Raw genomic sequence first — 23,076 nt, 5'->3', positions numbered from 1 at the left:
GAAAGTTGCGTAAAATCTTGCGATTTTTCGTAGCGTTAAAACTTGCGCAAAAAGTTGCGCTTTTTTCGTAGCGTTAAAACTTACGCGAAACTTCGCACCTTTTAAGTTTTAACGCTACGAAAAAGGCGCAACTTTTCGCGTAAGTTTTAACGCTATGGAAAAATCGCAAGATTTTACGCAGCTTTCGTAAAGGCTACGAAAAACTCGCGTTTTTACACAAAAATCGTATTGGTAACGAAAAATTCGTAAAGACGCCGAAAAAATCGCAAAACAAACGAAAAAGTCGCAAAATGTTCGTTTTCAAGTCGGAACTTTTCCAATTCGGGTCGGATTCGTGGGTTAGTAAATCAGCCCCATGGAAGTGCACATTTTCTGATATCATGTCAAGTCAATTTTCTGATATCAAGGGGCAGATTTATTAATATGTGAGTTTAATACATAAAAACTCGCCCACGTTCTATTCATTCCTATGGGGTTTTTAGAAGCCTATTTATCAAATAATGAGTTTCACCCATTGATAAATATGCTTCTAAAAATCCCATGGAAATGAATAGAATGTGGGTGAGTTTTTATGAATTAAGCTCTAAACACACATTTTGATAAATCTGCCCCAAAGTCTTATTATTCATTAGGGTTAATGCCTAACCCACTTTACTATATCATGTGTTAAATAGATAACATAATTGTAATTCCTCCAAAGTGATAAGAAGGGGAACATACTATCGAAACGTCATTTAGCTTAGTGAAAGATTTTAATATAACATTTAATCTGATTAAAAAACAGAATCCTTTTTATGACCACAAAGTCCAAGATAATGTGTGTCTATAACAAAGCAAGACTGGGTGAATGCAGACAAACAAAATGAAAAAGCCATATTTTACAGAAATTGTCCACCATTCACACCAGCCCACATCTAAGTAGAGTTCACAATTTACTATTACTTTCAAATGATGAACACCAGCATCAGTTTCACTGGGGTCGTTATGTTCTGTATGTGGTAGAAAACCTACACACACACAGAGAACATGCAAAGTCTTTGAAATTCACACCAAAATCAGAATTAAACTCAGGATTCCAACACTGAAAAGCTGCAGTGCTAACCTCTGAGACATCTGTGCTCAGTCCTCCAGTCAATATTCATGCATTTTATAAAGATACACGTGCTAGGGCACTATAGGACATGCTTTTGTCTTCATATTCTGGCTGCACTCTGCACCATGTTCTGGACTGGAAGCAATTTATTTTTTTAAAGATAAAATATATGTTGAATGATGAGTTCAGTGCAATAGGAGGTCCTTTACTGGCTGACCTGTGCCCCTGGATGCTGTTCTCTACACCTAGCTCCACATTTTCAATCCAGTGTTAGTTGCAGAGTGCAGCATTCCCTGTGGCACAATTGCTTGTTAAGTGAGCACTAAGGGGCGCGCATTTGATTTGCACCCTGGAGAATTCTGCATTCTGTACTTAGGGGCTGATTTACTAATCCAGGAATCCGAATCCCGAATGGGGAAAAATCGGATTGGAAACGAACATTTTGCGACTTTTTCGTATTTTTTGCGATTTTTTTCGTCACCGTTGAAACTTTTTCATAGCCGTTATGACTTGCGCGAATTGTCGCGACTTTTGCATAGCCATTATGACTTTCGTGACTTGTCGCAACTTTTGCATAGCCATTATGACTTTCGTGAATTGTCGCGACTTTTGCATAGCCATTACGACTTTCGTGAATTGTCGCGACTTTTTCGTATTGAGCGCTCGAAAAATTAGCGACAATTCGCGAAAAAGTCACAAAATACCGATCATTAAAAAAAAACGCATTAGGACGCTTTTCGGACGTTCGTGGATTAGTAAATGTGCCCCTTAGTGTTGGAATAAAGAATCTGATACTAGGTGCAGAGTACAGTGCTGAGAGCACAGACAGGCCCTGTCCTTACTGCCTGCCATCATTCTATTTTTTTATTAAGGTGGGTGTTAAGGATTCCCATTACTTTACTAAACCAAAAGACCTGATTAACCTGAGCAAGCAGCAGCTTTTAGACTATTGTGGCACAATTAGGAAAGCAACAAATGCAAATACTAGGTAGGAAAGATAATCCCTTTATGGTATTGCCATAAATATTTTTCCTTGTCAAGAAAAGTGTATTAGCTAAAAATAACAGATAAAATGGAAACATTACATTTTGATCATGCAAAATCATGCACCATGTTCCAGGTATATAATTTTTAAGTTTATCTTTACATCAACTGCTTTATGTAAGACTTGGCCAAATAGGGCACCTACAAGATAATCAATACAAACAACATTATATTTTTTTTTTCATAGATTTAGCTAAATTCAAATTGTGTCATGGGTTCCTGTATTCATGTAAACTAGACAGTCACAGACAGTAAAAGTTCAATGATAAATGCAGAAATAAATGACAGTTTAATACTTTTGTTTTTATACTGGAAAAATTAAAAGGTAAATACAAGTTATTTTATTTTTACTTTCCCTAGCCTCTATGAAGGTGTTACTGACACCCTGTCTGCCTGACAAAAATTTTTTCTCTTTTATTTAATATTTATTTCATATTTCTTTTTTACCTTGGCTGCATGGCCACAACAATCTTTTTTACTTTCCATAGTCCTATTGCATTATAATCCCCTTACAGGAAGTCATAAAGTGATATGAACTAACAACCTAGGTGGCATCCCTCAATGTTCTGTTATACTGTATTTCCAACTCTGCGGGCAAACAACTTTTTAAAAGAAACCTATGCAGTGTCTGTATCTCACAAACATGATTTTTACTGACACTTATACCGTTACATACAGACAATGTGTTATCTTATGATAACTGTGATTGGTTTCAACTGTTGCCCCTAATCTGATTGGTAACAGGAAATTATAATTTGGCTATTTTGGTCAAGGCTTATAAATATTTGTAAAAGACAGGGACAATCCTATACTTGCAGTGAGATATTGGAAGACTTTCATCTGCAAACATATGCACCTCCTCATAATCCAAAGGTAAAATTTCATATTATGGAAATAATTGTATGATACATTTTTACTTTTATCTTTTAACTGCTTGTATGGCATTTTTAAAAATTTCTGTTTCAGTATATGTTTATTATCTCTAGTTTCTATTTCCTTGTCCTTTTATTTTGGCAGACTCACAGTCTTTGTCTGGAAATCTGCATATGTCATGAGGTGTGAGATATCAAACATTTAGTGACTGTTGCCTCTAGTAGGGCGGTGGGCTAGCACTTTCATACTGCAAAATCCTCTTCCTGCTCTAAGAGCCAAACACAGTATTGAGTAACATTTCATCACTATTTTAGGATGCATTTGGATAAGTATCTCTTTGCCATCTCAGCTATCATTGTGTGTGCTTCAGCATCACATTTTCTTGACCAAGAATGGAATGCCTGGAAATCTAAATATGGTAAATAAGAAATTTTACTTTTAACTTACTTATCTGACTGGCAGTAGAAGAGTTAAAGACAAAAGTATGCAGAAATTTACTGTCTCTTCTATAACTTGTGTCAACCAAGTGATATTGCTTAAGGAATACAGAACTTTCGTGTTATATTGTAAATAAATATACAGTAGAGTTGATAATGTAATGTTTTTGTTCTGTTGTTTATGTAATACAGAGCTGCCATGTCAGGCACAAATAACAACTCATTCATAGACACTACCCAAAAAGAAATAGTTCAGTGTAAAAATAATACTGGGGAAAAAAGATAGGCTGTGCATTTTTTCAATATAGTTAGTTAGGCAAAAATGTAATCTATAAAGGCTGGAGTGAGTGGATGTCTAACATAATAGCCAGAACACTATTTCCTCCCATGCATCTCTCTAAGCTGTTAGAAGTCAGTTACCAATCAGTGACTAAGGAATGGGGGGGGGCGCACATGGGACATAACTGTTCAGTTAGTTTGTGAGCACGCAGGGCAGATTCAGCAGCAAACTAACTGAACAATTATGTCCCATGTGACCCCTCCCTTACTGATTGGTTATTGACTGCTAACAGCTTAGAAAGCTGTAAAGGAGGAAATGTTCTGACCTATAAAATACAGCATGCTTCACCGCCATTCCAACCATGTAAAAGAGTGTGTGGTATTTGGGGGTCGTGCGGCCACAAAATGGGCATGGCCACAAAATTTGTAAAACGTTGGCTTGAAAAAACATGTTGATGTATCTAACTTTAGTTTTTCCCTCTTTCGTACCTCTCTGCTTTATACAAACTCATCCTAAGATAATACAGATTATTATAATTATTATTATTATTATTATTATTATTATATAAATAATGTATCATAAAATAACTGGAGATTAGAAGCAGAATACTAACAGAATATACTATATTGTACTGCAGAGAAAAAATATGTCACTCTGGATAAAGAGCTGAACCGGCGGAAAGCCTGGGAGGCCACATGGGAAAAGGTGCAGAAGCATAATCAGCTTGCTGACCAAGGGCTCAAGAGCTACAGAATGGCCATGAATCAGTTTGCAGACTTGGTAAATAAAATCCAGGGCAAATTATAAACAATCAAGTTAAAAAGAAATCCTTTAACAATCCTTTTGTGTTACAAAATGTATATAGCTCTATCATTTCTTAATAGATTACACATATGTATTTTATATTAAGGGACCACTGTGACCTAATATGTACCTTACACTCAGTACAAGTGAATAATTACGAAGACATAGTTTTATGTATATATCTTTGCAGTCTGTGAGCATCATTCTGTATTTCCTAGTTTGATATTTAATACAAATCCTCAATATCCTGATTATGAGGGCTGGTGGCACTCAGGGCACCAGTTCAAAAAGGCAAAATAACCTGTCACCACTTCCCATAGCAAAAGACTTTGGCAGAAACCAATAGTGACTGGGAGTATTGCTCAGAAACTATGAAAAGCTTGTATATCTGAGAAATATCCACCTCTTTTTGAGCACATTGTCACTAAAGCACATTGGTAGTAAAAATGTCAACTATGCAAACTATGTATGGCCAATTGTGTTTTTGTCTTAGACTGATAATGAGAGAAGTTCCAAAAGCTGCCTTCTTCCAAGAGAAAAATCCCTAAATCCAGTGAAAGCTGAAAGCTACAGTTATACAAGTATTACCATCCCAAAAGAAGTGGACTGGAGGAAATCGAATTGTGTGACTCCCGTAAAAAATCAAGGAACTTTTTGTGGATCCTGCTGGGCATTTGCAACGGTAAAAAACCTACAGTGCTATTCAAGCTCATGTCGCATTATACAGCATAAATGTCATAAAACCTTTAACAAACTACACGTGGTTGTTTTTTTACCTTTAAGGTGGGGGTTATGGAATCCCGCTACTGTATTAGGACCAAGGAACTGCTTAACCTGAGCGAACAGCAGCTTGTAGACTGCGATGAGATTAATGAAGGCTGCTGTGGGGGGTTTCCTATAAAAGCTCTGGAATATGTGGCACAACATGGTGTCATGAGAAACAAGGAGTATGAATACTCACAAAAGGTGAGATTTGTACTTATCTTCTCTTCTCTAGTAAAGAATGGTACATTGAAAATAGCTGTTTTTATTCAAATTTTTTTCAGAATTGTTCTCAATAACAATTATTACATTCTTCCACATAGCAGCTACATGTAAGTAACTAGATAGTGGCACATGTGCAGATGTAATGCTATTTAACACCACATTTATAAAAAATATAAATATACCCATACCCTAGTAATTAAGCAGTGTTACATCTCTGCTCTTTACAGAAAGCCACCTGTGAATATGATTCTGATAAAGCCATTCATATGAATGTCAGCAAATTCTATATTTTACCTGGTGAAGAAAACATGGCAACTTCTGTAGCCATAGAAGGACCAATTACTGTCGGCATTGGAGTGAGCTCAGATTTTCAGTTGTACAGCGAAGGTATTTATATGTACAATCCCAGTTTCTTAAGGGGGTGGCTCACCTTCAGCCTTTTTATATGTTATAGAATGGACAATTCCTAGCAACTTTTCAATAGGTTTTGTTATAGTTTTGAATTGTTTCTCTTCTTCTTCTGATTTCCAGCTTTCAAATAGGGGTCACTGACCCTAGTAGCCCATAAATGATTGCTCTGTGAGACTACAATTTTTGTTTTTACTATTTATACTATATTTTTAATATTATCGTTATTTTTGTATTACTTATGTTTCTATCAGGGCCTCGCCTATTCATATTCCAGGCTCTCTTTCAAACCACTGCCTGGTTACTAGAATATTTTGGACCCTAGCAACCAGATAGCTGCTGAAATTCCCAACTGGAAAGCTACTTAACAAAAAGCTTAATAATTAAAAAAAAAAACACAAATAATAAAAAATAAAGACCAATTGCAAATTGTCTCAGAATATCACTCTTTTCATCATACAAAAGTTAATATACTATATTACACCATCTAAAACAAACAATTACTTCTGGTGTAGGCTAACATTATGCTATATTTAAATGTATACAAATCCTTTTCATGTTTTGGTTAATCTGATCTAACTGTAACTTAATCTGCCATTTGTATAAAGGTGTTTTAATTTCCTAGGAATATTTGAAGGAGATTGTGCTGAAAGTCCTAATCATGCAGTAATTATTGTGGGTTATGGGACAGAACATGCTAATGATAAGGAGGAAGAAGACAAGGACTATTGGATCATAAAGAACAGGTATATTTTTAATGGATTCTCACATAAATACAATTTTCAGAGTGAAGTAATTCAACAGGCCATTTACTGTACTCCAGTCATTCTTACCTTTACATTTATATGTAGTAGAATAAGTCAGGGCTGAGTGCCACGGCTGCTTATGTTTGCAATCTCCAGTGCATTGTTGCATTATTGCTTCTTAATATAATTATCTTATTATAACAACAGCACACATGCACTAATAATAATTTTATTTCTAATTAAATATTGACTGTGTGGAGTTGAAGCTCTGCATAATCATTATATCATGGCAGAAAAAAAGGTTCTCATGCACATGGGAGTAAATATAGATAAAGATTTAGAAATGTGTGTTTTGTTATATTCTGAGTGTTAAAAAAAACTTAGGAAATGGCATATTTATTAAAGCATTTTTAATAAATGTTATAAAAGCATGGTGTTATTAAAACTTTGGTCAATGTATCAGTTCTTCAGAATAGGTTTGACTGCTTTGATCAGTCCAATTCTATTATATGCTATAGGGTGTTAGTGCTCTAATCTCTAACACCCCACAGAAATGTTAAGCCCTGAAATGCGGTGAGCACTGTATAAAAATTAAATAGAAACAGGCGCTAAATTGCACAAGTACAGTTGGCAAAAGCAATTGATGGGATTGTTATGGGATTAATTTTCCAGAAACCTGTTATCCATAAGGTACATTTTAAACAATAATTTTAATTTTTACAAATTATTTCCTTTTTCTATTCAATAATAAAACAGTATCTTCTACTTGATGGTAACAAAGCTGCGTGAATCCATATTGGTAGCAAAACAATCCAATTGGGTTTATTAATATGATTTTCAGCCGAGTTACAGTATGGTGGTTCAGATTATGGAAAGATCACCCTCCCAAGCTTTCCAAATAATAGATCTTATATTTATATATATTCTATACTGAATGTAGGGATATTGTCTGTTATAAAACACTTATAATGCATTAAATCTTTGCTAAAAAACATATGTGTGACCTTATTTTAATCAGCTGCTTGAAAATTTTGTCAAGTTAAAATGAAGTCCGCACCCTTGAATAACATTAACATTTTTTTTATAATTTTTCTTACAGCTGGGGCAAGGAATGGGGCGAAGATGGCTATGTAAAAATGAAGCGCAATATCAACCAGTGCAGCATTACGGAGATGGCAGCAACCATTGACTTTAGAATGTAACTGATAACAAATGGCACAATGGTATCTGTACAACAGATCATTTTTCTGTAGTAGAATCTCACTAAACGTATATGTACCCTCAAGTAATTAATGCAGATTATGTATAAATATGCCATATATAGCTTTTGTGTATATCAAATTCTTTTACAGAAAAGTTGGGGAATTATGAAGGTAGAACATGCAGTAGTACCAAATTTTGCCTTAGATGGTGAAATTCAAGAGGCCACTATTTGTATAGGAAAGTCTAGAAAGTAAGTGGGGTCAGTACTGTTTCATGCTATTAACAGGTGACTATATAGTAAAGATGGTTACCTATATAAAGTCATTTAATAAATATTACTTATTTGTCTTCAAGAATGTTGGTATTCTTTTCAGGCACACACTGGAAGATATTCAGTTAAAGTACTTGAAAGTGTTGTGTGCACCTTTTAAACCCTAAGCAGGCTGTACTGTATGTCTGGGGAACATTTCAACTAACGGTCGTCTTCTGTTCATTAGAAACTGAAGGTGTAGTTTTGCAACATCAGGAATACAATATGTTCAGTATACCAGATTCTTTGTCAACTTTCAGCACTAAAATCCCATTTCTACTGTAATAGATTTTACAAGTCACAAAGATTATAAAAATGCTTATTTAGGCATGTAAATCATTACACAAGGGTAGGGCCATCAGGGAATACAATACGTATCATTACAGATGAGTTTAAATTAATCTGCTATTCTTACAATTTACCTCACTCATCAGGATTACGGTAGTTTATTGCTGCAAATACAGATTCCTTAATTGTACAGCCCTTAAGCACAAATCAGCATGGCAAATAATTTGTTCCTAATTTCAATTATTTTTTCCTATTTGCTTCTAATTCTTACAAGTAAAAAAGGCCAAATCTGGAGACAAATAAAGGTGCAAATGTGCATTGCCAAGTTGTGCCATCCCCCTATTTCATCCTCCAAAAGGTACATCAAACAAGCTAATGGTTAGCAACATATGAGTCTGCTGTCTCAAACCAGATCTTCTCAACGGCTTCTTTGCCCATATTATGTAGAGTTTTCAAATGCTTCCAACCAGTTTTAGCTGTTATCATAAGATATTCCTCGTTCTCTGGGCACAACAGGACACTGTACCTGGCCATTACCAGTGACTGAGAAAATCTACAGTTCACCAAGAAGAACAGAGCATCTTTTTCTTCAGCAGTCAATGGAATAACACTTTCAAATCCAGCAAGTACATAGCCTCCAGCATGAAGTGGATCATTGCTTTCAATCATCATATACATTATAGTGATTGCCAACTCAAAAATATAGTAGCCATAGCTCATGTCACTAAAATCTAGAATTCCAGACACTTTGTATTGCTCCTGAATACTTCCAGGGGAACTGGTCTTTTCTACTAGTATGTTGTGATCATTCAGATCTCCATGATTTATGCCTACAAAGTATAAAAATAAAACATTATTCAGAATAATAAAAACACTTTCATTTACTTTATTTATCTGGGGTCACATTTCTAGGAGCAAAAACATGCTGAAACCAGTATGTTAAATAGGTTACAGAAAGTGCATGGGCCTAGTTTTACTTGACCCTAGAATTAATACTTGTCTTATATGTTACTAAGGTAATGCACAGAATACAAAGTTTACAACAGAAAATACTATTGTTCTGCAAAGAAAGAATTATATAAGTGAAAAGAATTAGGTTGGATGCAAAATTTAGCATAGTTGCATCGATACATGTTCCTAGCAACATGATGCTACTTGTGGGAGGGGCAATGTCCCTATCCAGCCTTCTCCCTAAAACACCAGCCTGAATATGGAAGTGATTATTGGGTTCCCTTATTGGGAAGGGGGGGGGTGTATCAATAGCTGCAACTGACTTGCAGATGAAAAGCATCCATATTAGTGCATTAAGCAAAAGCTTCAGCACCTGCAAGACAGTGTCAGTTCAAAATGATGCTGGAATTCTGGATGAAAATGCTGCATTGTGGGTAACAAACATGGTGCTTCCCTACTAAAAATTGTATCATGCACTTTGCACTTACTTTGTAATGAGGCTCATCATATCCAGAAGCCTTTTTAAATGTAAGAACCATATGAGGATTACCAATGTGTTTAATACTATGTCATTTTGCATTATAGGAGAATGATATATATATTTCCTTCTGTTACATCGCCTACTTACATTTGCGAAAACAACTCAGATTTGGCAGTACAAACGTCTCATACTGCGTGATAACTCCTTCAATTATATTCTGCAGTTCCTCCTCTTTAACTGCGTGAACATATTTTTGCAGCAAGGGCGTGTTTGATAAATTCCAAATAAACTGACCCCGCTCAAAACATGTTTTATTTGGATGCTGGAAATTCTGAAATATAAAGAAAGTAAGCAAGCCTTAAATTTAAACTTGTTTGCAGGTGCTTAAAAAGGTTCATTTTTTTAGCTTCCTGTATGAATCTTTTTTTCCAGAATATTTCTTGGAATTGCCATTTCATATTCTATATTACTGCTAATGTCTCTCATCAGCTGGGAAGGTCTGGCCTCTTTTATGCCATCAGCACACTGTTTTCCATGTTTAATACTCTCTTTTAAAAGCACAACATGCCATATTTCAATATGCTGAGAAATTCTGGGGGTTCTTCCACCAAGGTTTCTTCAAATAATTCTATATCCACACTGGTTTATGCTTAAACTGATAAACTGATATAACTGTGGTAAATATTTTCCAAAATCCTTACCTCAGCCAGCATTTTATCAATATTAGCTGCCATTTTACCAACATCAAACAACATTTCAGGGGTTGCTACAATTTTTGCAAGTGGTGTTCCTGGAAGGTATGTCAGAAGTCTCACTGCCTGTTCTTCTATTGTTGACCCATAGTCTGGAATTTAAACATACAAGGTTAATGTACAGCTTGCTTTTTATTCAATTGTTACCAAGTTTACGGGGCTAGAAAGAAGTCAAGGCTGCTTGTGGTAAGGAGACTGAAAACCCCCTATGGAGGGTATCTTCCATCGATAATACAGCCTACATGCAGTAGTAAAAATAAACAAAATATAAATATTAATATAATTAACAATGCATTCTTTTGGTTTACCCCTATTTTTTACGATTCTATTCACTGTATTTTCCTATATTTTTTGTACAAACCATACTGTATGCCAAGTCCCTCTATATGAAAACCTTCTTTCGCCACTCAATATTGGGCTATAAGCTCTTGTTCCATACTAGCCTTTTGACTCACCTGTGTGATCACTGTAACTAGAAAACATCAAATAAAGTGTAACCAAAAACTGGATTTTGTATGGGCAGCGCCAGATTTCTGCCGCCCCCATTCGGCGCCCCCCGAACAACCCCTCCCCCCCATGCGAATGCGCATGCACAAGCGCCAAAGTTAAAACTCCCATACAGAACAGTGGGCAGAGGTCCCCATTGCTCCGTCTGGGAGCAAAATTTGAAAATTTGCTTGCGGCGGGGCAGCATGCCACCCCTATGTTTGTGCCGCCCTAGGCCTGGGCCTTTGTGGCCTTGCCACAAATCCGGGCCTGTGTATGGCTTTATTTTATAGTTATTGAATCATTTTATTGATTATCTTTCTCTGATGCATTTTAATTCTGCTGCCTGGTTTCTATGAAATGTGAGACCCGTGCAGAATACTGAACTATTATAAAACAGAGTTGGCGCTCATATGAAACAAACCACCAAGTGTTATGAATTAAATCAATCAATTAGTATTTATTAGTTCATTACAATACAAATATTCAAACATAATTACATCTTGCATTAAAAAATAAATAAAAAACACCAGTACATAAAATGATAATTAGAAATTAATTGATAAACCTAGAGTGAATTATTGATGTAAGACCTAATAATTCATAAAAGGATGGAAATGGTGCAATATAAATAATCAGAAAGGATGTATTTAAAAGCTAAACGTTGGAGTTGGTAAAAATACAACTGCAGATAATAAATTTAGAGAGAAATAAACTAAAAGATAAGCAGGGGGACTAACGAGTAAAGCAAATGTATTAATTAAATCTGTAGCAGATTACTACATTAGGCACAGGAAGGAATGGGTAATTGCACACATGCCCAATCCGTAAATACAGGATTATTACGGCTTCACCAGTGTCTAATCGCCAGATACAGCAGTTAAAAAAGGGCAAACAGGCCCCCTGTGGGGAGCTCGCTCCCAAATAAACACCCGGTAAGGAAAAGGACTAACAGGTAAAATGCTATGGGTGAGTGCTCTGGTGAGCAACCAAGCTCATGGCGTATATAGTTAAAAGTAGCACTAAAAGTTAACAATAGTTTTCAAACAGATACCACCTGAAGACTAGAATAAGTCTGGTGATAAATTGATCCCCCACACTCTAGATGTTACATACAGTACCCTCTGTCCCGGCCGGGAACTTACTATGGGTCACAGCAGTCGGAGGATCCCGCTCCTACATGCGGCGCAGCACCGTTACACTCCTTACGGTGATGTCAATAATGTGGGCCGAAGGTCGAGCTATGGGTCCTCCCTGGTTACAAAATCCGACGCGTTTCGCGCACCTGCGCTTAGTCATGGAATACCCAATCACGGGGATCAATTCTCACTTATATACCTCCCCACGCTGTATAGCACCGCCTCCCTAACAAGCCATTGATATTAACACTTAAGCATATATATCTCCTACATTGTGCATGTAACACTTATGCACCATATAAAACCACTACCTCATAAGCTTATTAGTAATACCTAAACAGATAACACATCTATATAAACAAGGCTGAACACTCGAGCTCTATTAAAAATAAAATCAAACTATAGGATGTCAAAAATAAATTACAAACATCAATTCCTAAACATCGCTAGACCAATAATTAAGCCCCATGACGGGAGGGTACCGTAATGCACCTAATATATACAAAAAAAATTCAGTATTAAGTCATACAGTTGCATCTGCATAAGTATTCACCCTCATAAATACAATGTTAACACCTGTAAGGAATTCTCATGACAGTCCCCAGATAGTGCTGCCATCTAGCGGTTAGCCTAAAAAGGACTTAATATTCCAATTTTCATTAAAACCTATTGGTTCGAATGTGTTCAATGAGAACATCCAAAAGGATTCTCTTTTATCTAAGGTAATAAGTCTATCTCCCCCTCTGTAGTCCACTTCTACATGTTCAATCGCCCAGGCCTTAAGGTGTCTAGCATCTGATGCATGTACATCCCTAAAATGTCTATAAAGTGGTATTTCAGTAGACCCTAATCTGATTTTCCGAATATGTTCATACAATCTAGTGCGGAATGATCGTATAGTACGTCCCACATATTTTCTATTACAGCTACATTCAACTATATAGACCACATATTGAGACCAACAGGAGATATGACCCTTAATAAGATATTTTTTCTCAGAATTGTAATAATTAATACTTGTAATCTTCTTCGGGCAATAGTTACATTGAGAGCAGTTACCACATAAACTATTTTAAATTATTTTCCTAGTACTTTAAGAAAAGATATGAAAAAGAGTATGACCTCTAGGGGATGGCATATATGTGGTAACTGCTCTCAATGTAACTATTGCCCGAAGAAGATTACAAGTATTAATTATTACAATTCTGAGAAAAAATATCTTATTAAGGGTCATATCTCCTGTTGGTCTCAATATGTGGTCTATATAGTTGAATGTAGCTGTAATAGAAAATATGTGGGACGTACTATACGATCATTCCGCACTAGATTGTATGAACATATTTGGAAAATCAGATTAGGGTCTACTGAAATACCACTTTATAGACATTTTAGGGATGTACATGCATCAGATGCTAGACACCTTAAGGCCTGGGCGATTGAACATGTAGAAGTGGACTACAGAGGGGGAGATAGACTTATTACCTTAGATAAAAGAGAATCCTTTTGGATGTTCTCATTGAACACATTCGAACCAATAGGTTTTAATGAAAATTGGAATATTAAGTCCTTTTTAGGCTAACCGCTAGATGGCAGCACTATCTGGGGACTGTCATGAGAATTCCTTACAGGTGTTAACATTGTATTTATGAGGGTGAATACTTATGCAGATGCAACTGTATGACTTAATACTGAATTTTTTTTGTATATATTAGGTGCATTACGGTACCCTCCCGTCATGGGGCTTAATTATTGGTCTAGCGATGTTTAGGAATTGATGTTTGTAATTTATTTTTGACATCCTATAGTTTGATTTTATTTTTAATAGAGCTCGAGTGTTCAGCCTTGTTTATATAGATGTGTTATCTGTTTAGGTATTACTAATAAGCTTATGAGGTAGTGGTTTTATATGGTGCATAAGTGTTACATGCACAATGTAGGAGATATATATGCTTAAGTGTTAATATCAATGGCTTGTTAGGGAGGCGGTGCTATACAGCGTGGGGAGGTATATAAGTGAGAATTGATCCCCGTGATTGGGTATTCCATGACTAAGCGCAGGTGCGCGAAACGCGTCGGATTTTGTAACCAGGGAGGACCCATAGCTCGACCTTCGGCCCACATTATTGACGTCACCGTAAGGAGTGTAACGGTGCTGCGCCGCATGTAGGAGCGGGATCCTCCGACTGCTGTGACCCATAGTAAGTTCCCGGCCGGGACAGAGGGTACTGTATGTAACATCTAGAGTGTGGGGGATCAATTTATCACCAGACTTATTCTAGTCTTCAGGTGGTATCTGTTTGAAAACTATTGTTAACTTTTAGTGCTACTTTTAACTATATACGCCATGAGCTTGGTTGCTCACCAGAGCACTCACCCATAGCATTTTACCTGTTAGCCCTTTTCCTTACCGGGTGTTTATTTGGGAGCGAGCTCCCCACAGGGGGCCTGTTTGCCCTTTTTTAACTGCTGTATCTGGCGATTAGACACTGGTGAAGCCGTAATAATCCTGTATTTACGGATTGGGCATGTGTGCAATTACCCATTCCTTCCTGTGCCTAATGTAGTAATCTGCTACAGATTTAATTAATACATTTGCTTTACTCGTTAGTCCCCCTGCTTATCTTTTAGTTTATTTCTCTCTAAATTTATTATCTGCAGTTGTATTTTTACCAACTCCAACGTTTAGCTTTTAAATACATCCTTTCTGATTATTTATATTGCACCATTTCCATCCTTCTATGAATTGTTAGGTCTTACATCAATAATTCACTCTAGGTTTATAAAATCATTTCTAATTATCATTTTATGTACTGGTGTTTTTTATATATTTTTTAATGCAAGATGTAATTATGTTTGAATATTTTTATTGTAATGAACTAATAAATACTAATTGATTGATTTAATTCATAACACTTGGTGGTTTGTTTCATATGAGCGCCAACTCTGTTTTATAATAGCTTATTTCACAATTTGGGATTATTTTGGAGGAAGGCGGCTGTTCACTTTATTTAGCTCACATTTCTGGTGTGGGGACACTATTGTTGGGTTTTCAGATAATTAGATAATTGAATAACTTTTTACACTTAGGGTAAAATTCTGCCAAGCGCGGATAAGGTTTAGTATATATAAGAATACTGAACTAGAAAGCCACAGAATAATAAGCAAAATAACCACAAAAGTGAAAAAAACAAAGACCCGCTGCAAACTGACTTAAAATACTCTTGCCTATCTGATAATAACAGTTCTTTTATGGAGAACTACACCTTTAAGTAATGTAGAATTTCAGTGGCCAAAGAACAAGCAACTGCACCGTCATGTAAATAACAATGTAAAGTTGGACTATGATAAAAGACTGGAAGTCCTGTTAAAGTGATCCAAATAAAATGTAAAGCACAAATTCATTCTGGCTGGCTGCTCTGCAGTTTTGCAACAGTGGCAATTCAAACCCAAAATACCATTGCAAATATAGAAAATATTTCAACGGTTTAACTCTTTTACTGCCAAGCACGTATGGCATACGTGCTGGCAGTAAAAGGGCTTAAACGCCAACGACGTGTCTCATACGTCGTTGGCGTTTAAGCGCTGCCCTCTGCAGCGGCGGCATGTGCCGCCGCTGCAGAGGGCTTCTAACAATGACAGCCCCCCTGGGCAATGTGCCAGGGGGGCTGTCTTCAGGGTCCTGCGAGCCGATCGCTCGCAGGACCCTCCAGGAAGCAGCAGATGCGATCGCATCGCATCTGCTGCTTCCTGCTTCCTCCCTCTCCCCCAGCGCCGGCCCAAATGAGGAAGGAGGCGATCGGTCTTCAGGAACAGGTAAGGACTTTTTTTTTATTGCATTTACACACTTTTACACACTTATACACACATTTACATACATTTATACACACTTACATACATTTACACACACTTACAGCACACATTTTAGCATTTTTTTATTTTTATTTTATTTTTTTTTCATTTTTCACACTTTTATACACTTATTTACACTCATATACACACTTACACACTATCACACAACTTTTACACATGTACACACATGTATACACAAACACTTTGGTTTTTTTTTGTTTTGCTTTTTTTTTTTTCATTTTACCACTTTGTTTTTATTTTCTTTTACCTAAAAACTGTTTATTTTGACAGCGTAACTATTGGATCAGATATTCTGGCCACTAATTACACTGTCATGTAACTTATTTTGTTGTTTCACTGATTTGCACAATTTTTGTGGTTTTATCACATTTTATCCCTATATAAGTGTTCCTGATCTGTTTTTAGCGTAGCTTTGCCAGGTGTAACTTTGGTGTACAAAAATAACTTTACCTATTTTGAATTCATCAGAATGTGTACTTTCCAAAAATATATGGTTTTCTGGGGGTCACTGTATAGTTAGGGGGGGTTACTGCACATAATACACTGACAGGGGGCTCTGTGTGCAAAAGCTGAGCTGGCAGGCGAGAAATCCTTATGCGCTATTTTCATTTTGGGTTCAGTACATACCGCAGACTTTGGTATATCTATGCATATTGGGCATCAAACTGTTCAGTAGGCCTCTGGTGTTCCTATTTGGGGTGACTTGCCTTTGTACGCAAGAAATTGTGTGAGATAAATGCGACAAATTGCAACATTTTTAGGCGATTTTCTGAAATGTCATAAAAACCAATAACTTTAGGAAAGCTCTGCAGATTGGTACTTTGGTGTAGAAAGGACTCTTTACCCTTGTTGGATTTGTCAGAATGTGTACTTTCCAAAAATATATGGTTTTGTGGGGGATCTGTATAGTTAGGGGAAGTTTTGGCACATAATACACTGACAGGGGGCTCTGTGTGCAAAAGCTGAGCTGGCAGGCGAGAAATCCTTATGCGCTATTTTCATTTAGGGTTCAGTACATACCGCAGACTTTGGTATATCTATGCATATTGGGCATCAAACTGTTCAGTAGGCCTCTGGTGTTCCTATTTGGGGTGACTTGCCTTTGTACGCAAGAAATTGTGTGAGATAAATGCGACAAATTGCAACATTTTTAGGTGATTTTCTGAAATGTCATAAAAACCAATAAATTTAGGAAAGCTCTGCAGATTGGTACTTTGGTGTAGAAAGGACTCTTTACCCTTGTTGGATTTGTCAGAATGTGTACTTTCCAAAAATATATGGTTTTGTGGGGGTCACTGTATGGTTAGGGGAAGTTTTGGCACATAATACACTGACAGGGGGCTCTGTGTGCAAAAGCTGAGCTGGCAGGCGAGAAATCCTTATGCGCTATTTTCATTTTGGGTTCAGTACATACCGCAGACTTTGGTATATCTATGCATATTGGGCATCAAACTGTTCAGTAGACCTCTGGTGTTCCTTTTTGGGGTGATTTGTCTTTATCTGATCTTTATCAAGAAATTGTGAGAGATAAATGCGGCAAATTGCAACATTTTTATGCGATTTTCGAAAATGTCATATAAATCTGCAAACTTAGGAAAGCTTTACAGCTTGGTACTTTGTAGCAATAAGAAATATTTACCCATTATAGATTCGGGGGGATGTGTATTTTCCAAAAATATATGGCTTTCTGGGGTGAATGTACTTTTTTTGTAGCATTATCCCACATAAAGGATGTAAATGTGTTGATTTTGCAGGAGCTGAAATGATAGATCATATGGGGGTATGTTCCCATTGGGGCCCCTACATGCCACATACTTAGGTAAACCTATACATATTGGGCATCAAACTGTTCAGTGGACCCCTGGCATTCAAATTTAGGGTGTTTTATCTTGGTACCTAACACTATGTGGGAGATAAGATGCTGCAAAGTGGAAGCTTTGAGGGGATTTTTGGAAATGTCATCAAAATTGCTAACTTTAGAAAAGCTGTGCGGCTTAGTACTTTGGAGTAGAAAGACATGGGTACCCATTTTAGATTCGGGGGAATGTGTACTTTCCAAAAATATATGACTTTCTGGGGTGAGCGTACTTTTTTGTAGCTTTATCCCACATATAATGATGTAAATGTGTTGATTTTGCATGAGCTGAAATGACAGAAATGACAGTATATATGGGGGTATGTTCACATTGGGGCCCCTACATGCCACATACTTAGGTAAACCTATACATATTGGGCATCAAACTGTTCAGTGGACCCCTGGCGTTCAAATTCAGGGTGTTTTATCTTGGTACCTAATGCTATGTGGGAGATAAGATGCTTCAAAATGGAAGCTTTGAGGGGATTTTTGGAAATGTCATCAAAATTGCTAACTTTAGAAAAGCTGTGCGGCTTGGTACTTTGGAGTAGAAAGACATGGGTACCCATTTTAGATTCGGGGGAATGTGTACTTTCCAAAAATATATGGCTTTCTGGGGTGAGCGTACTTTTTTGTAGCTTTATCTCACATATAATGATGTAAATGTGTTGATTTTGCAGGAGCTGAAATGACAGAAATGACAGTATATATGGGGGTATGTTCACATTCGGGCCCCTACATGCCACATACTTGGGTAAACCTATACATATTGGGCATCAAACTGTTCAGTGGACCCCTGGTGTTCAAATTCAGGGTGTTTTATCTTGGTACCTAATGCTATGTGGGAGATAAGATGCTGCAAAGTGGAAGCTTTGAGGGGATTTTTGGAAATGTCATCAAAATTGCTAACTTTAGAAAAGCTGTGCGGCTTGGTACTTTGGAGTAGAAAGACATGGGTACCCATTTTAGATTCGGGGGAATGTGTACTTTCCAAAAATATATGACTTTCTGTGGTGAGCGTACTTTTTTGTAGCTTTATCCCACATATAATAATGTAAATGTGTTGATTTTGCAGGAGCTGAAATGACAGAAATGACAGTTCATATGGGGGTATGTTCACAATGGGGCCCCTACATGCCACATACTTAGGTAAACCTATACATATTGGGCATCAAACTGTTCAGTGGACCCCTGGTGTTCAAATTCAGGGTGTTTTATCTTGGTACCTAATGCTATGTGGGAGATAAGATGCTTCAAATTGGAAGCTTTGAGGGGATTTTTGGAAATGTCATCAAAATTGCTAACTTTAGAAAAGCTGTGCGGCTTGGTACTTTGGAGTAGAAAGACATGGGTACCCATTTTAGATTCGGGGGAATGTGTACTTTCCAAAAATATATGACTTTCTGGGGTGAGCGTACTTTTTTGTAGCTTTATCCCACATATAATAATGTAAATGTGTTGATTTTGCAGGAGCTGAAATGACAGAAATGACAGTTCATATGGGGGTATGTTCACATTGGGGCCCCTACATGCCACATACTTAGGTAAACCTATACATATTGGGCATCAAACTGTTCAGTGGACCCCTGGCGTTCAAATTCAGGGTGTTTTATCTTGGTACCTAATGCTATGTGGGAGATAAGATGCTTCAAAGTGGAAGCTTTGAGGGGATTTTTGGAAATGTCATCAAAATTGCTAACTTTAGAAAAGCTGTGCGGCTTGGTACTTTGGAGTAGAAAGACATGGGTACCCATTTTAGATTCGGGGGAATGTGTACTTTCCAAAAATATATGACTTTCTGGGGTGAGCGTACTTTTTACTAGCTTCATCCCACATATAATGATGTAAATGTGTTGATTTTGCAGAAGCTGAAATGACAGAAATGACAGTTCATATGGGGTATGTTCACATTGGGGCCCCTACATGCCACATACTTAGGTAAACCTATACATATTGGGCATCAAACTGTTCAGTGGACCCCAGGCATTCATATTTAGGGTGTTTTATTTGGTTACTTTATGACCTGTAGGAGATAAGATACTATAGACTAGAAGCTTTGAAACGTTTTTTAAAAAAAATCACAAATTTTGATAAAAACCAATAACTTTAGGAAAGCATTGCGACTTGATAGTTTGGAGTAGACAGACAGTTGTGCCTATTCTGTATTCCCCAGAATCTGTTCTTTCCAAAAATGTACAATTTTCTGGGATAAACCTTCTGTTAGTGGAATTTTGGCCTTGAAATCCAAAGTATGCAGTTTTTTTGGAGCAGTGCTTTGGGAATTTGGTAGTGTACTGCTGGGAGTTTTTGACCTATACAAGTGAGAAATCTCCATAAAACTATATATATTTGGTATTGGCACGTTCAGGAGACATGGGACTTTCCAAATCAGTTGTATATTCGTGCATAAAATAATTTTTGTTTCTAGTATGTGTGATTTTATTATGGAAAATTTGATTTTTTTTGCATTTTTAGACATTTAGAAGCCTATATCTTGTTACAGAATTGGAATTACACAAAAATTCTACCATATTTTGAAAGCTTAGGTTGTTCTGAAAAAAATGATATATTGTTTTCCTTGGTAAACTAAAAGTCCCCCCGAGGAAAGGCCCCTAAAGTGAAACAGTGCAAAATGTTCAAAAACTGTCTGGCAATACAAGTTCCGCTTTGACCAAAATGGCTGGCAGTAAAAGGGTTAATGGCTAAGCCTTTCCCTTGAGTGTGAGTTGTCCTTGTCCTGTTGTGAGCCAAACCTTGCATTTCTGCACCAATAACAATGAACCCATGCCACCAACACATTCACATTACAGAATAGAACTAAATGCACTACATTTTTAGCAAAGCCTCTCTTTAGAATTGACATGTTCCCCTTTGACAAGAAGAAAGAATATTATAACATACTACTACATTTAATTTAACTACTTTAATTCTGAATATATTGTATAATCAGTACAGGAAGCATTAACACTAAAAGAAACTGTAAAAAAAAACCTTACCTATAGTTTCTAATGAGAGGTTCTGACCATTTATTGTGCATACAGGTTTTTGAGCAGGAACACCATTATTGCACAAAAACACCATGACACATGTTTGAGCTTCCAGAAGTTCTCCATATCTGCTATCTTCACTATTGGTTATCTTCATCACATACTCACAGCAACCACTGGGGTCTTTACAACATGATTTAATATAGAAATTCTGATCATCATAGCTTGGTAGGGCTTTGATATTTGATACTTTTAAGCCATATAAAGACTCAATCAACTGCACAGCTTGCTCTTCTCTAAGGGCTGGCTTGTTGTTATTAAGGACATCACTGTGTTTATTTTGAGAAGCCATATTTACCTAGATTTTGGGGGAAAGTGAACACATTAGTAATTAGTATAACAGAAATACATGAACCGCAAACCTAATATAACTCCAATAAACAATGCGTTTTACCTGCTGTTTTAATTTAAAAAAATAGGTTTTTTTGGCTGCCAGGATATGTGACCCCCAGTTGAAATCTGGAAAGAAGGAGGCACATAATTCAAAATGATATGGGTATGGGATCCATTATCTGGCAACCCATTATCTAGAAAGCTCTGAATTATGGGAAGGCTATCTCCCATAGACTCCATTATAATAATAGTTATCATTTTTAAAAATGGTTTCCGTTTTCTCTGTGATAATAAAACAGTAGCTTTTACTTGATTCCAACTAAGATATAATTAATCAGAGGCAAAACAATTCTCTTATACAAATATTTTTGAATTACTTGCCTTTGTATTCTGCCTCCCTCCAGCTGGAAGTTTAAAAGCTGGTTCCAGGTCTGATCCCAGGATCATGCACACTACAAGCCCTAATGGCTAGCGGATTTGCAATATAATTGCACTGGCGACGCTGTTGATTTACCAAGCAATCTTAAAAGCAGAAGGAATTCCAAAGTATTACCTTGAATTCAGCAAGTTAGCTCAGAGATTTCTTCAAACACAAGTACAAAGTACAGTGTTGTCACAAAGATCACATTCCTCTACAGTTATTGTCAGCATAATGCAATGCAATGAGTAAAAAAGGCATTAACCAGACCAGACATATAGAATATATCTGTAGTTTTGTGATTTGTAAATGTAACTGGATTTGAAAACAGGATGTTTATTTTTTTTATATTCTCTGAAGATGGTTGTTGATTCAATGTAATAGACGTAAGTTTAATCAGCTGCTTCTACTCCAGTATTTCAGGAGTCAGAGCCAGGACTACAGAGAATGTAAACAGTCAGAAAGATACTGCATTTAGTAGAAATTACTTTTATAAATAACTTTAAAACCAACTTTAAAACTGGAATAAATGTAAATTGAAATTCTTTCATTATGCAAAAAAAAGTTTTTGAAATCCCCTTTAATACTAAAATGTAACTCCGTTTCAGCTGGTTCCGCTTCCAAGTGTACCCAGAAAATAGAACGTGCAGTTCCACAACAGCTGTGCAGTCACATGTTGCTTTGTGACCATTCTCAGAGTACAGAAGCAACTCTCCAGCAGTGGAAACAATAAACTGCATTCACACATCCTCGTTTTGTCAGCTTTTCCTTTGGCAGACTGCTAAATGTGCTTAAAGCATTGACCCCTTGATGGCTCAATCACATTTATCCTTATATAATATACTGGGAATCCAAATTAAGCACACACACAAATGATTAATTACAGCACCCCTATAAAATAAGAAGAAAAATACCTTGCATTCAAACTGCATTCATCAGTGTCCTTTAGTTGCCTTGTATTTGTGCTACTGAAGCTTCCTGCTGCAAAGAAATCTGGGAATGGATGTGGGACGTCCAAACAGGGAGTATCCTATAACAAACTGGAATTCCATGACTTGGCAGGGAATGATTATGCCGGCTATAGTCTGTCTCACTGGCAGTGCTGCTGAGCTGACTTTAGTTTTAGGATTATTTATTTTAAACTGTAGCAGCATTTTTGAGCTGAATTTTCCAAGTACAAATATATTCCTGTTGTATGTCTGATTGACCATCCCTTAGACTCTAATAAACAGCGCACCTTAAGATTTTCAGATTAGCTTCCAAATCTCACT

The 23,076-nt window shown here is 36.7% G+C and overlaps 2 protein-coding genes across 7 annotated transcripts; one reads left to right on the top strand and one right to left on the bottom strand.

The window, feature by feature from the left end:
- Window positions 1-2,940: 2,940 nt before the first annotated feature.
- Window positions 2,941-8,549, top strand: ctsl (cathepsin L). 2 transcript variants are annotated; one of them, XM_012966538.3, is made up of 8 exons: window positions 2,941-3,010; window positions 3,325-3,428; window positions 4,365-4,507; window positions 5,025-5,213; window positions 5,315-5,497; window positions 5,746-5,905; window positions 6,552-6,672; window positions 7,772-8,549. In XM_012966538.3, the coding sequence occupies exons 1-8, from the start codon at window positions 2,988-2,990 to the stop codon at window positions 7,872-7,874; spliced, it is 1,026 nt and encodes a 341-aa protein (XP_012821992.1). In that variant the 5' UTR covers window positions 2,941-2,987; the 3' UTR covers window positions 7,875-8,549.
- Window positions 6,660-22,853, bottom strand: hykk (hydroxylysine kinase). 5 transcript variants are annotated; one of them, XM_012966593.3, is made up of 6 exons: window positions 22,720-22,850; window positions 21,769-21,909; window positions 21,004-21,352; window positions 10,607-10,749; window positions 10,053-10,236; window positions 6,660-9,303 (listed from the first exon to the last, which is right to left on the bottom strand). In XM_012966593.3, the coding sequence occupies exons 2-6, from the start codon at window positions 21,832-21,834 to the stop codon at window positions 8,846-8,848; spliced, it is 1,200 nt and encodes a 399-aa protein (XP_012822047.2). In that variant the 5' UTR covers window positions 21,835-21,909; window positions 22,720-22,850; the 3' UTR covers window positions 6,660-8,845.
- Window positions 22,854-23,076: the final 223 nt, after the last annotated feature.

The sequence above is a fragment of the Xenopus tropicalis genome, chromosome 3, assembly GCF_000004195.4.
Source record: "Xenopus tropicalis strain Nigerian chromosome 3, UCB_Xtro_10.0, whole genome shotgun sequence".
Classification (NCBI taxonomy): domain Eukaryota; kingdom Metazoa; phylum Chordata; class Amphibia; order Anura; family Pipidae; genus Xenopus; species Xenopus tropicalis.
This window is presented reverse-complemented; position numbering and strand designations above follow the sequence as displayed.